The sequence below is a fragment of the Eulemur rufifrons genome, chromosome 7 (genome assembly GCF_041146395.1).
Source record: "Eulemur rufifrons isolate Redbay chromosome 7, OSU_ERuf_1, whole genome shotgun sequence".
Taxonomy (NCBI): domain Eukaryota; kingdom Metazoa; phylum Chordata; class Mammalia; order Primates; family Lemuridae; genus Eulemur; species Eulemur rufifrons.
The window spans coordinates 278,438,313-278,454,518 of record NC_090989.1 but is presented as its reverse complement, the minus strand read 5'-3'; the positions used below and the strand labels follow the sequence as shown (position 1 = coordinate 278,454,518).

General features: G+C 45.7%; 1 protein-coding gene across 8 annotated transcripts in view; it reads right to left on the bottom strand.

The window, feature by feature from the left end:
* RALGPS1 (Ral GEF with PH domain and SH3 binding motif 1) overlaps positions 1–16,206 on the bottom strand; it is a 263,112-nt gene that overhangs the window by 154,242 nt on the left and 92,664 nt on the right. For 7 of the 8 annotated variants that reach the window (XM_069476798.1, XM_069476801.1, XM_069476802.1 and 4 more), the window contains 2 exons: positions 10,993–11,076; positions 1,481–1,570 (listed from right to left, as the gene is read on the bottom strand). In XM_069476798.1, coding sequence (XP_069332899.1) covers positions 1,481–1,570; positions 10,993–11,076 — 174 coding nt within the window. The remainder of the gene's footprint in view (positions 1–1,480; positions 1,571–10,992; positions 11,077–16,206) is intronic. The other variant, XM_069476804.1, reaches the window with a different exon arrangement.

Below are 16,206 nucleotides of genomic sequence, written 5' to 3'. Positions count from 1 at the left end.
TACTTCATTTCATACATCTTGTAACATTCTCTAGTTGTTTCTTGTGTGTAAGAAGAGATTCTCTGAGTGAAGTGAATTTCATTCTATGTATCTGAATTGCTATGCCTGTCACAGAATTTCTTTTTAGAGAAGAAAGGCCTCTGAGAGATTATTTAACCCACCCCTTTCATTTTAGAGATGGGGAAGCCAAGGCCTAGAGAAAGGCAGGGGTTTGCACGAGGAAAGAGCCGGGGCACAGCACCAGCATGATGGTGCACCACGAGGAAAATGGCAGAGATTAAGGAGGGATCGTTTTGGATTCTGTGGGTGGGTGGCTGGGGACCATAAACTCATTTTCAAACTGAAAGCCCCAGGAGGGCTGGAACCACATCCCACTTTCTCTTGTGGCCCAGCACAGAACTGATCAACAGCAATAAGTATCACTAATCCCAGCACCAGGTCCAAGTATTTTAGGAGAATCGCGGGAGGCGAACGTGGGTGATGCTGTGGACATTTACAGTGCACTCAGACTCCCGTGAGGGCAGCAGAGCAGCTCCCTGAAGGCAGAGAGGCACAGCTCTGATCCTGCTCTGCCTCTGACAGCTGTGGGGCTCTGAGCACGGATGCTTCACCTCTCTAAGCCTCCCCTTCCTCCTCTGCACATGGAGTAATAATGAGGTGAGCCATGGATATGATCGTGTCAGTAAAGCAGCTGCTGTGGTGCCCAGCTCATAGGGGCCTCAGTAAAGGGCAGCTTTCCTAGGATTTGGGGGGAAGACAACACATGCATACATGAAGCAAGCAGCGAACCACATAGAACAACGCTGCTGAGAGCCAGGCGAGCCCGCAGGGTTGAGAGCAGTGTATGGGGAGGTGCTGTCTGGGCACGAAAGTGGTCCAGGAAGGCCCATGGGATGACACAGCCTGGGCTGGCAGAGATGAGGGAAGAAGAGGGAAAAGGTGGTGCCCAATAAGTGGCAAGGACAGAACCCATCAGGCCAGGGCATAGGAGGTGGAAGTGGGGGGCTGCAGGGTCATCTGGTCCAGGCCCTAAGCTCAGGACTGGGTAGGGTGGGCTCTGTTGACTGGCGACAAAATTGTGCAGGATGTGATGGTACCACAAGCATTGATGCTAACTAAAACCCATCAACCCTTAGCACTGGCTAAATCTAAAGTAAGAGAATAAATGGATTCCAGGGGTAGCCGCTGAGACCTGTCTTATGGAGGTCTCAGCCCAGGTAAGGAGAATGGCTCTGGCTGCCAAAGCTATGGGGTGGAGAGGCATGCTGCTAACTCACACACACGGTGCTGGGGGTGGGTGGGGAGCCAGGCAGGTCTGACAGCTGGGGAGGTCAAGCCACAGCCCCCTGTTTGTACCTTGCCCAGCAGGTCCAAAGCAAAGTAGCTCCCAAAGTACTAAGGAAACATATTTTTGAGACCTCCCCCCCAAAAAAAAGGTAAAAAGGAGAGAAAGGAGGAAAAAAATAATAAAACAGCTTACCTTGGCTATTTTCACAAAATGGCTCAGGATTTCTGCCCTTATTTTTAAAGTCTGTGCTGTTAGAATTTCTCGTACAACCCAAAAACTGACCTGTAGAGTCAAATACACACACATACACACACACACCAGAAAAGTTGTTAAATGCAGGACTACCCACGTCACCCTTGCCCACCACTCTTATGGGATTTCCAAGAGGTCAGGAAATGGGGAGAACACAATCTCGGGTCACAAGGCAAGAGTTCCTTTATGGTGCCCAACCCCGCAAATGGGTCCTGTGTTCTCAGCACCCCTCTTCAACACACACACACAGAGGTGCTGGGAGAAATAGCACTTGCATCATCATGCAGGGAGTATCGGGCCTCCTAGATGCACAGGTGTCTCTATAGGCGCTGTGGGGAATTCCAAAATGCATCAGATGGGATTTCTGCTCAGAAGGACCCCAGTTGTGGGAGACCATGGATGATGGGTGGATGGATGGCGAGATGGACAAACGGTCAGACCAGGGGATATATATATATATATATATATATAGGCAGTGCCACCCACGAGGTCCTTATGCTCGGCCAACCCCAGGATAAGGATTCACCAATATTTGCACAATTTTAACAAATTTAATTCTCTAGGAGAGGTTGATCCAATAATTTAACTATTACAAAAGTGTCTCAAAGTTCCATAAAGTAATGCAGGTTAAGAGGCATGCTTTTCTGGAGATAGCATGTGCCAAAAGGGTATGCTGGAAGCTTTGGTTTAGAACCTCATTCATGCTTGACCTCTCACATACATTAACAGCCTGAGCCCCTGAGCCTGATGGTGCAACAAGAATTAGTCATCTACCAGTGTTGAGTTGACTCACATGGTACCTCAATGAAACACAGAAGGGATTCGGGCCAAGAAACGCTGGGAAGTGACTAGCCTTTCCTGTTTATGTTTCACTGCTGTAACAACAGTTCTGTGTGAAACATGGATGCCCAAGAGTACAACGATAGCACTGCAAAGAACGGTGGAGGAACAGGCAAAGCACAGGGCACATGTAGAATTCAAAGAAGGGCAAGGCATGTAAAACCCCTATATTTTATGAGAAAAAATAGTTACGGATATTCCAGAGCTGAAAAGAAAGCTTATTGCTATAATAAAATATATTCTCGTTACTGAGAACATATTTCACTTTTCAAAGAGAAAACAAGGAAAGAGAAACCAAGAATCAATAATTTGCTTTTCACATTAAGCAGGAGTGTTATAGAAATGTTTTCTCAATGTAATTATCTGTGGTTGCCTCCAGGATACTCCTGGCTTTCCACAGAATCATTTTTTCCAAGGAATTGCTCGAAATTATGTTCAGACTCAAATGTCTACTAGCCAGTTGTGGAAGAAAGTTTTTTCTGAATACCAAATGGTATGCCCATAAACCCTATATTTTAATATATGCACAGTTTTATGCCACACAACCTCAAGTGTGATAGTTTACATGTATAACTTAATAGATTCCTGAATGCCAAAAAACTACACATATTTATGGCACAATTACGAAACCTAGCAGAGCTCACTCTGGATCTCCACCACAGCGTACAGCAGCAACTCTGAGCCAACAATTCAAGTCAACAGAGTTCTGTGAAGCCCTACTGTGTACAGGCTCTAGGCACTGGGAGTCCAGACCTTCTTGATATGGAGATGACCAAAGGAGGAGGCAGAATCCTCCAGAAATCACTACCTTAGAAGGAAGCTGGTGAGTGTGGCCACAGAGTAAGTTCAACCAAGTGAACCAGGGTATGGGAGAGGTAATGATAGAAACATTTATAGGTATGTGTATATACATGGGTTAGTATACAGCACACATTTCCTTGTTCTGCCAGCTGAGAGGACCTAGAAACAATGATATCCCAGGAGCAGCAAGCACACCTACCACCTGTTTGGTGCTAATCTTGGTTTCTAGTACTATTATCTAATAAAAGGAACTATCTAATAAAATGTTCCTTGGAAAAATGACTGACTTTAGGACTAGGACAAGAAATCATAAGATGAGCCTGTAGTGCCAGAAAGTAAGTGTGTGCTCAAACTAACAAGCCAGAATAATGCGGGGAGTACGTCAAAGGGACGTAAGAGCCAACTGAGAGGCCAGGTGTGGTGGCTCACGCCTGTAATCCTAGCACTCTGGGAGGCCGAGGCAGGTGGATTGTTTGAGCTCAGGAGTTCGAGACCAGCCTGAGCAAGAGTGAGACCCCATCTCTACTAAAAATAGAAAGAAATTATATGGACAACTAAAAATATATACAGAAAAAATTAGCTGGGCATGGTGGCGCATGCCTGTAGTCCCAGCTACTTGGGAGGCTGAGGCAGAAGAATTGCTTGAGCCCAGGAGTGTAAGGTTGCTGTGAGCTAGGCTGATGTCACGGCACTCTAGCCTGGACAACAGAGTGAGACTCTGTCTCAAAAAAAAAAAAAAAGAGCCAACTGAGAGAGCTCTCAGTATTGGATTATAACCCAAAGTATAAAATAAGTATCCATGAGTCCATACTGATATAAATGATTGAATACATAAATGGTGGAGAATAGACAAATCTTCCATGCAGAGGAATTCCAAATAATTTATGTAGATATACCTCAAAAAGGTAGAAAATAACTCTCCACTTTTTAAATGTGGGCTGAGTATAGTGAGTAACTTTCTTCCCAAGTTTGAGGTGGTATTATAATTTGTGTGACCAATTTTTTCTATTCTTTTTCATTTATAAAAAGTGTTTCAGTGAATCCTTGTATGTGTGTTTCTATATTCCTATATTTTTATAATATAAATATTCCAGGGAGATTATACCTTAAACATCTTGAAAGATATATTCAAGTTGTTCTTTAAAATGTTCCTCTTAAATACTAATTCCCCAAACAGTATATAAGAGTGCCAATTTCTCCATACTCTTGGTATAATATATGACTCATAAAATGTATTTTCTTTAATATACAAAGAGATTTTACCAGATAATAATAAGAGGACCAATGTCCCAATAGGAATATGGGTGAAGGACCTGAGCAGGAAATTCAGAAGGCAAATGATACAAAGCATTTGGAATAGGAAATGTTGACTGAATAGTCATTGCTTGTTTATAAGAAAGCAATTGACTTTTGTATATTAACCTTGTGTCTTACAACCTTTCTATACTTGCTTATTAGTTCCTGGAGTATTTTTTTTTTTTTTATTTCTTTGGGATTTCCTATATAGATAGTCATGTTGTCTGTGAATAAAGACATTTTTATTTCTTCCTTTCTAATCTGCACATCTTTTATTTTATTTTATTTTATTTACACTAGCAGGACTTCAGTACAGTGTTGAATACAACTAGTCAGAGAGTACATCCTTCCCCTGTTCCCAGTCTTGGGGGTAGAGGTGTCCAGTGTCTCAGCATCAAGTATGATGTTGTAGATGTTCTCTATCAATTGAAGAAGTTCTCTTCTATTCCTAATTTTCTGAGGTTTGTTTTTTTTTTTATTATGAATGAATGTTGGACTTTGTCAAATACTTTTTCAAGTCAATCGACATAATGAAATGCTTTTTCTTTTTTAGCCTGTTAATACAGTGGATTATATTAATTGATTTTCAACTGTTGAAACAATCTTACATACCTAGAATATATCCCACATGGTTCTAGTGCTAATAAGCTTTTAATACACATAAGCTATTATTATCACTATTACTGTTTTAGTGGTATAACTAGCACCAGAGTTTAGCCACTGAGGCCTAAGATATCCCTGGGAAATGCCACACCAGCACTATAGAAGAACAATGCAGAATAGTTATGAACACAAAGAACTTTATTCAGTTAATCAAACACAAATAAAAACAATCAAAGAATTAAAAAAAGAAAAATAACAAGGAAAATCCAGGTTTAAGAAGAAAACTGCCTTCTCTTATGAGAAATCTACTTTTGCCACAAAGTTCTCATGAGCCCATTCATAGATTTCTTAGAAACCAAGAGTTGGGAGGGAACTTAGAGGTCCTACCTTCTCCCTGCCCCACCACTGAATGCTGCTGTACAGTAACTTTGATGAAGCCCTTGTCTGGTCTCTGCCTGAGCCTCCATGGCTGTGGAACTACCTTGTATTAGGAGAAAGCCAACTGTCTCCCCCACTTCTATTCCTGGCCCGCGCACTTACTGATCAGGCCCCATAGGTTGTATCCAATCCATCTTTCCCATCAAGAACCCCTCAATTACTTGAAAATGTTGATGACCTCCTCCCTGAGTCTTCTCACTTCTAGATCCTTCTCTTGATCCTTGTATGGCATGCTTTCTTTCTCCTCACCCTCCTGGCCACCCTGTGTGACATGCCCCCCAACCCCCAATGTGAGGCACCCAGGACCAGACATAACCGTCTAAGAATGGTCTGGATAAAGCAGAGGAAAGCAGGATGACCACATACCTATTAGAATGCCTAAAACACAAAAAAGCTGACAATGTCAACTGTTGGCAAGGATCTGAAGCAACATGAACACTCACTCGGTGCCAGTGGGAATGCAAAATGGGACAGACACAATCCAGCAACTGCACTCCCAGGTGTTTACCCAGCTGCTTTGAGAACTTCTGTCCACACACACACAGACACACACACAGCACACACACCACACAATGTTTATGGTAGTTTTATTCACAGTTGCCAAAACTGAAAGTAACCAAGACATCCTTCAGTAGGTGAATGGATAAACAAACTATGGTAAATCCATGCAATGAAATAGTGTTCATAAAGAGAGAGAGACAGAGAGACAGAGATCGGGAGAGAGAGAGGAAAGAATGAGCTATCAAGTCATATAAAGACATGGCTGAATCTTAAATGTATATTGCTAAGTGGAAGAAGCCAGTCTGCAAAGAACACATAGGCATGATTCCATTCATGAGATGGTAAACAGATCGGGATCTGGACTGCTGTCCTCCTCTCCACACCAAATTCTTCCTCCTTGGGTGACTTCGTCATCACTGTGAACGCAGGTCCCATGACCACTTCAACTCCAGCAGCTGTTACCCCTTCCTCCTCAGTCTCTTCCTCCTTCACGATTACCCAGGACCGCTCCACACCAGAAGCCTAAGTTCTGGTCTTGGGCCAACACCTTTACATACAGTTCTTACTTTCTCCTTGACTCCCTACCATGCCGGACCTTCCCTCTCATCATACCCTGGGGTCCCTGGCAGCCCTTTTCCTCTTAAGAAGACCAATCCCCTATCACTTGTCACTTTGGCCCTTTCTTTGTCAGTACCTTAAGTTTCCTTACCCCTTGGTCCTTCCAAAATACCTGCTTTGCCAACCCTGGCACGGATGGATCCAGCCATTTGTCCTCCTATGGGCTTCCTCTCAGGCTGCGAAGTGCAACTAGAGAAAACCATCAACCCACATGCACTAGGGCCACTTTAAAAGTCACAATCTCCATGTCATCTGGGCCACTATCACTGCCCAAGAGTCCTTCTCTATTTCAATAAGCAGCTCTCTCTCCTTTACTATAAAGTAGCTTTTTTCAAGCTTTCCCCAAACCCATCAATCTTCTCACCCCCCTGCTTCCCTCTGTGACTCCTATTTTGCTGAGAAGAGAAGCTACAACCCTCCTTGCATAGCACCTGTGAGCGGGCCTATGCGTGCACCTTTCCTTTCTGCTGACTCACCTCACACTGGAGAGGCCTTGGCTTTTCCCACCTTCTCTGAGACTTTTCTTCAGTAAGTATTCCCTCTCTTTCTTCTTCTTCTTCTTTTTTTTTTTTTTTTTTTTTTTGAGACATGGTCTCGCTCTGTCACCTGGGCTAAAGTACAGTGGTGTCATCATGGCTCCCTGCAGCCTCCAACTCCCAGGCTCAACCAACCCTCCTGCCTCAGCCTCCTGAGTAGCTGGGACTACAGACACATACTACCCCATCAGGCTAATTTCTTTTTTTGTAGAAATGGGGTCTCACTATTGCTAGGAACTCCTGGGCTGAAGCAATCCTCCTGCCTTGGCCTCCCAAAGTGCTAGGATTACAGGTATGAGCTACCACACCAGTCTCTCTCCTCATCTTTAACTTTTCCTGATCTACTGATTCCTTCCATTTAAAACTGAACATCCGCAAGGCTCTGCCCATTTAAAAGAAGGAACCTAGATCCACCTCCCTGGCCCTCTTTGACCCCTCCAGCCACTCCCTTCTCCATCTTTCTCCTTTGGAGCCACAGCTGTAAGAATCACTCACACCTGCTCTCTCCATGGCCTCACATCTCCTACCACCTAGCCTGTTCCTGCTGCAGTCACCAGCAAGCTTTGCTGCTAAATTCAAAGGACTCTTTTTCAGCCCCATCTTGGCTGACCCATTCTGTAGCACTCCCTCATTCCTGAACCACTCAGGTCCAGACACTGCCCTTTCTGTGTGCTCCTCCCACTTCCAGACTGCTCTTTCTCTCATCCCCCTGGACTTTGTTACATAAGCCATTAGGCAAGCTCTCATTGTGCTTAAGCAAGTCTGAGTTGGGGTTTTCAGTCATTAGGAATTATATACATGAGTCCATGAGAAAAGTTGGAAACGTGGCCCCTGTCCAATTTCAGTTAATATATTAGGGTCCTGAGACCTAGAGAGAGGAAGGGACTTGCAAAGGGCCTTTAAAGCAGGTTAGCAGCAGAGCCTGAACTAGAACCAAGTTTCTCCTGAGTCTCCCTTCCTCTTTTCCAAAATTTTTAGCATCTTCGGGACACAATCCTGACCCTAAAGCCTGCAATTAGACCCAAACCTCTTAGTCTGCCCTTAACCTTCCTTAGCTCATAGATCCCACTATCCTACACCCTTTTATAAGCTAACATGAATTGTTTATTATGTATCAGGTACTGAGATAAACTTTTTACATTCTCATTTAGTCTTCAAAAACCACTTGAAATGATTCTTCCTGTTTTATATATGAAGAGGGTGAGGCTCAGAGGCTACAAGTCAGCCCAAGATCAAACAGCTAATAGCTTGTAGAGCTAAGACTCAAACCCAGGCCCATTTGTTTCTCTGAGACCACAGCTTCTTAGCCTGTTGTCCACAGACCTCTAAAGTGCCCATGCACAAATTTCAGAAGGACAGTCCTAAAATTAAATGCAAATTTATACATCTGTGTATTTTTCTGGGAGCACGTTCATATATGACATTGCCAGATTATCAAAAGAACCCATGACCCCAAAAAGATTGAGAACTTACGTGCTGTATAGTAAATTGTATGGGGTCGAGAAACAGGCCTGGCACATAACAGATCTTTAGTGAACTTGGCTGAGCTCTGCCACCTCAGCCACTCTATGAACAAATCCTAAGGGACTCAGACCCCACAGAGAAGCAGACCAGCCCCAGGGGCTGACCAGGACACTACCCGCCGGGTTCCTGGTTCGACCACAGGGAACCGCAAATGCCCTGGCAACCTACTTCTAATCAACTGATCTTCACATTTCCCTTTTCTTCCCCCAAAACATTTAGGTGCTTCCTATGTGCCAGACACCATGCTAAAGCTCTTCATATATCATTTCATTTAATCTTCATAATCTTCATAACAATTGTACAAGGCGAGTACTGTTATTCCTCTCAGTTACAGATAAGGAAACTGAGGCTCAGAGAGGTCATTGCTTTCTTTTATCTGGAGTTTGATGAGGAGTCTTGTTCTCACATATGAAAGTTCTGCCAGGAAAGGACACCACTAAGTTCATCTCAAAGAAAGCAGCCTCAATGGCTGACCAGGCCTGGCCTCTGGCCAGTTTTTAAACCAGAACTACCAGGGCTATGTCCAGGAGCCACTGGCTCTCAGAGTGGCTGATGGGCCAGCAGGAAGACCATTTCCCAGAGTATTTTGTTTGAAAAAATGCAACTTCACTTCTGGCTCATTTCACCACTTAGTCTGAGCTGGACACGATGCAATTGTTCACAGAACAAGCTACACTGCCTTTGCCAAGCTGACCTGGCATCCACATGCAAGGCTGATTACATCAGAGCCCCCAGCAGCCCCTCCTCCGGGAGCTCTGTGGCTGGTCGGAGGTGGGGACTGAGTTGGCTCCCAGTCAAATAGTTTTGTTAAGGAAACCATGAATCCCCTGATAGTTTATGCATACTTTTTTTTTTTTTTAAAGACTAAGCTCAGCTAAAAAGGAAAAGATGTTCACAAGAAAGAAAAAAGAAGCAAAACGCTCTGGAACTTCTCTTTTCAAAACAAAGCGTGTGCCACCCCTACTTCAGATGCAGCTAGGCCTTTCTTGGCTCCTATTGTATCTCCTCAAGCAACAGTAAACTCCAACCTCGATCCTCACCCTACAAGCTGGTGCCTCTCTGAGACTCCAGCTGTGCCCGAGGCCCGAGAAGCCCGGGGAGGCTGAGCAACAGTGATGCACAGGCCAGGCATTTCCGAGAGGGAAGCTCAGCTGGAAAGAAGGCCCAGAGGGAACCCAGGCTCCATCACCCAGAGGGCCAGTCACGCACACTCTGCAACCTCTAGGCCACTGTCCTCATTTAAAACCAGAAAAACAAGAATGAAGAGGAAAAACTGCCAGCAGCACCATTTAGGGTTTTGGTTTATCCAAAGGGTGTCTTGCAGGGTGCTTTCTACTGAAGATCGTGTTATGGCTGGTCTGACTGAGAACTAAGCAGCCCCACCCACCTCATTTGGTACAAATCTTCAATCATGATTCCAATAAATGGGGACTCGGATCTTCACAGCTGGGGCAAAGGTTCTGGCTGAGCCAAGTCAGCTTGAAGTAGCATGGGGGCAGTGGCTAGGCCATCAGGCATTCAAAGAAATTCAATTTGAGAAGTATTTCCTGAGTACCTCATTCATTCATTCCACATATATTGACTGAGGGTCTATTATATGTCTGACACTGGGCAAGGTGGTGGGGGACACAGTGATGAACAAGACAGACATGGTACCTGACCTCATGGAGCTCACAGAGTGGCAAGGAAGGTGGAGACTACAAAATTACACAAAATGAGAACAGGTAAACGAAGGATCACACAGAGAAGCAGAGAGTACAGTGTGGGAATGTATGGCAGGAGGCCTCATACAGCTGGGGATTCAGGGAGGGCTCCCGAGGGGGTCACATTCAGGCTGAGGTCTGACTGGGAGTTGAACAGGCAGGAAGAATTCTGGGCTGAGAGGACAGCACATACAGCAGCCTGGTAGGACAGGAAGAAGGTACATTAGGCAAGGGAAAGGAAGCCAGGATGACCAGACCCTGAAGGAGGAGGAGGAGGAATAGAAATGAGGCTGGAGGGGTGGAGAGAAGCTAGATCCACCATGCAGGACCTTGCAGAGCACCCTAAGGTGCTTGAACCTTAGCATCAGTGGAATTGGAAGCCCCTGAAGTGATTTAAGCACAGGAAAAGTGTGTTCAGTTCCACCTGCCTTGTGAAAATGGACTATAATGGCACAAGAGTGGATAAAGATGGAGGATTTAGGAAGAGGGGCTGGCCCTGCAGATGCCTGGGACTGAGCCCTGGTGGGGCTTCCAGCCTATAGGGGACAGCACACTGCTATCTAGACAGGCACATGCAAGGGGCGTTGCTCACCTGGTTAAACCTCCGGGTAAAGGCCACGACGTTGGGGGCGAGACTGTGTTTCTCCTTCTTACTCCATCCACAGCTGGCTAGTTCCTAGGAAGCACAGAGTCAATTTCAACAGTGATTCTAGTCAGGATGCAAAATACACGGGGGCATCTAGTTGGAATGTGGGTTGTGGAGGTGGGGAAGGGTGAAGTCTTCGCTATTCATGTCTTCATCAGGTAGGAGAGGAGGGCTGGGCCTGCAGGTAAAGGTACAGTCTGGGGCTGCCAGAGGAGAGGATGAGAAGTGGGATACTTTTCCCCACAATTCTGGCCACATTTCTGGGGATCTCTGTTCCAAAATATTCTTAACCCCACCACTGCCACTCTGCCAGCTTCTCTAAGCCCAGAAGTCCTTTCCTACAAGGCAAATCATCTGAGAGAGGGCAGAAATGTTTTATTCAGTAGGACTCATCCCCTCATAGTTGTGACTCTGCAGTTCCAGCCTAACATAAAATTAAAATCTAGCTGAAAAATCTCAGATTTCATTGGCCACATGACATCCTCCATTCCAGGAGTCAAGCAAAGTTTCAGTCCAAGCACACTGCAAGCAGAGAAGTTTCTGGGATTTCATTGGGTTCCTTCCTGAAGTTGGCCCCACCCACCTCTCATATAACAAAAGGGGGCAGAGGAAGGGTTCCCTTTAATATCTTGTTCAACGGCCTTGTTGTCTCTTCTTTTCCAGTAGGTTTAGGTAATTTGATTCTGCCTGTAAGTGAGGCTGGTTCATATCCCAGGGATGAAAGCTTGACTAATAGGAGCAATCTAATGGTAGTACATACAAGGACCAAGGAAAAGCCACTATCCAAGTGCCCAGTGCTCTGAGCTTATGTCTTGAGAAGCCCTTACAAAGAATAGAGGCAATGCAGTAGACTCTAAAGTACTCCACCCCTAAGTTAAAGGACCCCCTTTTAATTCACATCAGGCCTCAGTATTATTAACTTTTTTTTTTTTTTTTTTTTTTTGCCATGTGCCTGGAACTTTCATAAAGTCTTTAGTGAGAGTCAGCTGCCCACCAGCTGAAACAGGCACGGATCTGGGGTATGCTGGGCAGTCAGGGAGGGCAGTGGAATGGCCAAAGACAAAACCTGCCAGCATGCAGTTATGTCCGAAGTGCCTGTCAAATGCACCTCAGGACCCAGCTATAGGCCACAAACAGGAGCTGGAGGGAAGTCTGGCTAAAGGTAATGGGCAGCTCTGGTCACAAGATGAGTGCCTTGGACAAGGAATGCATGGGAACCAACCAGGAGCCAAGAAACACCTCTCCCTAGTCACCCCGCTTCTGTGAATGGCAGCACTGTCCTGGCAGTCATCTCCACAAGAGAACACAACCAAACTTGGGCAGGCCACACCCTTCACACCTTCTCCATTTAGACCACAGGCAATAGCAATGACAACGATATTCACTAATGCAGCCATTTGACAAGAATCCCCTACATGGCAGGCGCTGGACAGGGTGCTTCACGTGTGTCATCTCACGTAATTTTCGCCACATTCATTTTAGCAAAGAGGAAAAGAGCTCAGGGCTCATGCTCTTGAACAAATACTAACTCTACTTCTTTTCCTTTATTCTGTTCTCTTTTCTTTTCTTTTTTTGAGATAGAGTCTCCCTCTGTTGCCCAGGCTAGAGTACAATGGCATCATCATAGCTCACTGCAACCTCCAACTCCTGGGCTCAAGCAATCCTCCTGCCTCAGCCTCCCAAGTAGCTGGGACTACTGGCGTGTGCCACCACACTTGGCTAATATTTTCTATTTTTGGTAAAGACGGGGTCTCGCTCTTGCTCTGGCTGATCTCAAGTGATCTTCCTACCTTGGCCTCCCAGAGTGCTAGGGACCACTTCTTTTCAAAAGCAGACAGGAATCTCTTTGAGATGCAGACTTTACCTGTTTACTATGATTCTCCTTGTTCTGAGTGTGTATATTTGTGTTTGGTTTCAAATGTGCGTTTGACTTACCTCAGTTACATTTACTACCCTTTCAAACACATACATGAATCACTCTGCAAATGTATATTATCGCCCTTTTAAAGTTTGTGATGACAATGGCCTCTCTCCCCATTGAATCCCAAATCCAGTCCTGGAAAAGTATGGGTTATAATCTAATATAAAACCTAATTCATAAAACTGATGGTCAAGGACTGAGATGTGGTTGTTGCTCAATTTCAGGCTATTTTGTTCCCTTTGTATCTTTACTAAATTTTTTGATCAACAGTAGGGGTGTGTGTGTGTGTATTTAATTCAGAGTCTGTGGTCCTATTTCCACATTGTAATAACTTAGGAAGACACCTGGAAAGGGAGCAGTGGGGACCCCACAGTCAGACAGATCTGGGTCGGACCCCAGCTGTGTCTGTCTACACACGGCTGCATAATGTTTATCTTCTCAGAACTTCCATTTTCTCATCTTAAAATGAATATAATACTATATCTGTGAAGCTCATTATAACAATTAAATGAAATTAAAACACACAAAGTGCCTAGTACATGACGGCTCCTTGATTAAGGTTATCTGCCTTCCTCTTTCCAGGGACACGCTGCTATTAAGCAACAAAGGCAGTATTCACACTCAGCTCTAACTCCGAACACCTTCTTCTTTTTCCCACACCACACTCTGATTGCTGCCTTGAATTATTAACAAAATTCATTATTATTTCTCTTCATTTTGTTGATGTCATGCAGGCAGGAAACAAAGCAGGTACTTAAAACATCTGCCCTAAATTTACTTGGTTTGAACATTTCCCAGACCCTGATTCAAAAACTGTACGTGTAGTTCTTGGGTTCTGACAATTCTGTGAATGAACGAAGTGTGAGTATTCCTCAGCGTGGAAACCTCCCAAATTCAGGGCAGAGATTTATCAAGATGTGAGAGGAAATGAGACCATTCTCTCTGCACTAAAACAAGTAACTGGGCCCAACCTCTTTGGTGCTGTTCCTCTTCTGTGTTCGGCCTTATAGGATTACAAGAGATTCCATCTGTGTGAAGTGAGTTTAGGAAAATGTGAAGTAACAGAACAAAACTCTTCCAGTCACTACTGCTTTAAAAACGTCCATGCTATGGAAATGATTTGAGAGTAATTAAGTTAAAGTTGACCAGAGGAGACAAGGCTCGTTCTAGAAGGAGACAAAGGTTTGGGTTGAGGCCAGGAAGGCCCTGGTAGCTCTGCATCCTTGGTGTGCCACTGAGCTGCCTGTGGGCTGCCACTCACCCCCTCCCTCCAAGGGCACTGGGGCCCTCATCTCGCCCGGGCCAGCCTTGGCTCTGACTTCTCAGCTGAGGTCACCTGGATCTGAGAGGGGACTGAACCTGTACAGTCCCTTGCCAGCTTCTTCTGGGACCTCTCATCTGTCACGTGGATGTTCCCAGGTTCATCAAGGAAAAACAAGCTGTGAGAAGAAAATTTCCTGCCACCAAATTTACAAATTTCCCTGCATCCTCTCCCTCCCTCTGGCTTTAATGGAAGAGGGGCCATTTCCTCTCCAGGGCCCACTCTCCTCCTGCCCCGATCCCATGTTCTGTCCTCTCAGAGGCCTGGCTCTGATGCCCTCTGTATATTCAATCTCTTCCTCCCCAAGTTCTCCTTCCTGCTAGCACTTTAATGTACATAAGCCTCTCCCATTAATAATAATGATGATGATGAAAAGACACCTCTCCTAGACCCCCATCTCCTCCAGCTTCTGCTCACTCCTGCTTCCCCCTCCTACCTGCCTTCCTGCCCCCTGCAACTACCCTTCGCAGGCCCTCTTGGGCCCCGGCCATATCTGTCACCCACCGTTCTCGCCTTTGCACGTAGTGTTCTCCCAGTTGTAGTCCCTCCTCTTGGGCTCCTCATTCTCAGCCTTATTTTTCAGTTGCTCCTTTCTTTTCCGTTACATCCCCTCAACCTCCCCCAAATCTGCCCAGGGTCTTCTGCATTCTTTGACATCTATATTTCTCCCTGGAAGATCACAAGTTCTAACTGCATGTACACACCTGCACCAGCCCATTTCCCGAGCTCGAGACCAGGATGTCCAGCTACCTCCTGGCCACGCCATCTTTGGCATCTCACAGGCACCTCAAAATCAGCAAGCCCAGAACCAAAAGGGTGTCTGACCAGCTGCCTTAAATCAAACACATGTAACAATGTGAGGTTCATTGTAGACATTCACTCTGACAGTCAAAGGAGAATGTTTATCATAAAGACACCATGGAAAAAATCCCTAACTGGTGCAAAAACAACTTTGTCTTAATGCCCGCCCCCCACAAGCATTCCTGGGTGACAGCAAGTGTCAAGGTTGGTTTCTGCTCACCCTGCAAAGCTCCTCTGGGCCACATGGCCAGGAGGCCCCCTCCACCAGCTGCCAGCTCTGTTCTTAGAGTGTGGGAGTCAGATGCCTTGAGGTGGCCTGAGAAAGGCCTGACCCTGACTATGTCTGGAGTTCATGAGATGAGGCTCTAGAAGAGGAGACCTGGGGAGGAGTGACAAGTCCTCCCTGAAGACCCTACAACATCTAGGCCACCAGGTCACAGGAAGCTGGTGCCAACACATGGGCCTTTCACATGTGTGCTTAATTCACTGTAGTCTTCTCCAAATCACGTTCATCAAATACGTCCATGTGGAAAATGTATTGCCTTAAGGAAAAGCCATAAATCAGACCTCAGGGACCACCACCAGGCTGGCACCAGCCAACAGCACCATGTCACCTCTGTGCTCAATGGCAACATTTTCTCCTTCCTCCTCCCTCCATGTTCTCCCCATTCCTCCTGCCCCACCCTCTGGCAGGAAAAAGAAAAAGGAAAGAACTGCCAGATTTGCTTATGAACAATCTTCAGAAGAACTGGTGGGAAAATTACACGCTTAGCCAAAGGAGGTCTAAAACACCTCAGGGAGGAGGTGACCCCTCCCCAAGGCAATTGGGGAGATGGTACCAGTTTTAGGGAGGGGAGTAGGTCTGACCTAGGAGTAAGGCATTTCAGGGCCTAGACTCTGGTGGCAGGGGTTGAGAATGGGCTCAGGAGACAGGAAAGGCCAATAATAGTGGCTGGAATATCCTTCAGGGACTTCCAGGCCTTGTCACCCACAAGGAAGTCACAGCAGCAAAGGTGCATGATGTCTACACCCTCCTGGGTGGAAGTGGGTTCCTGGGGCTGGAGGTAGGAGTGACAGAGCTCCCATGATAGCCTCCCTCCTGGGACCTGGCAGAGGG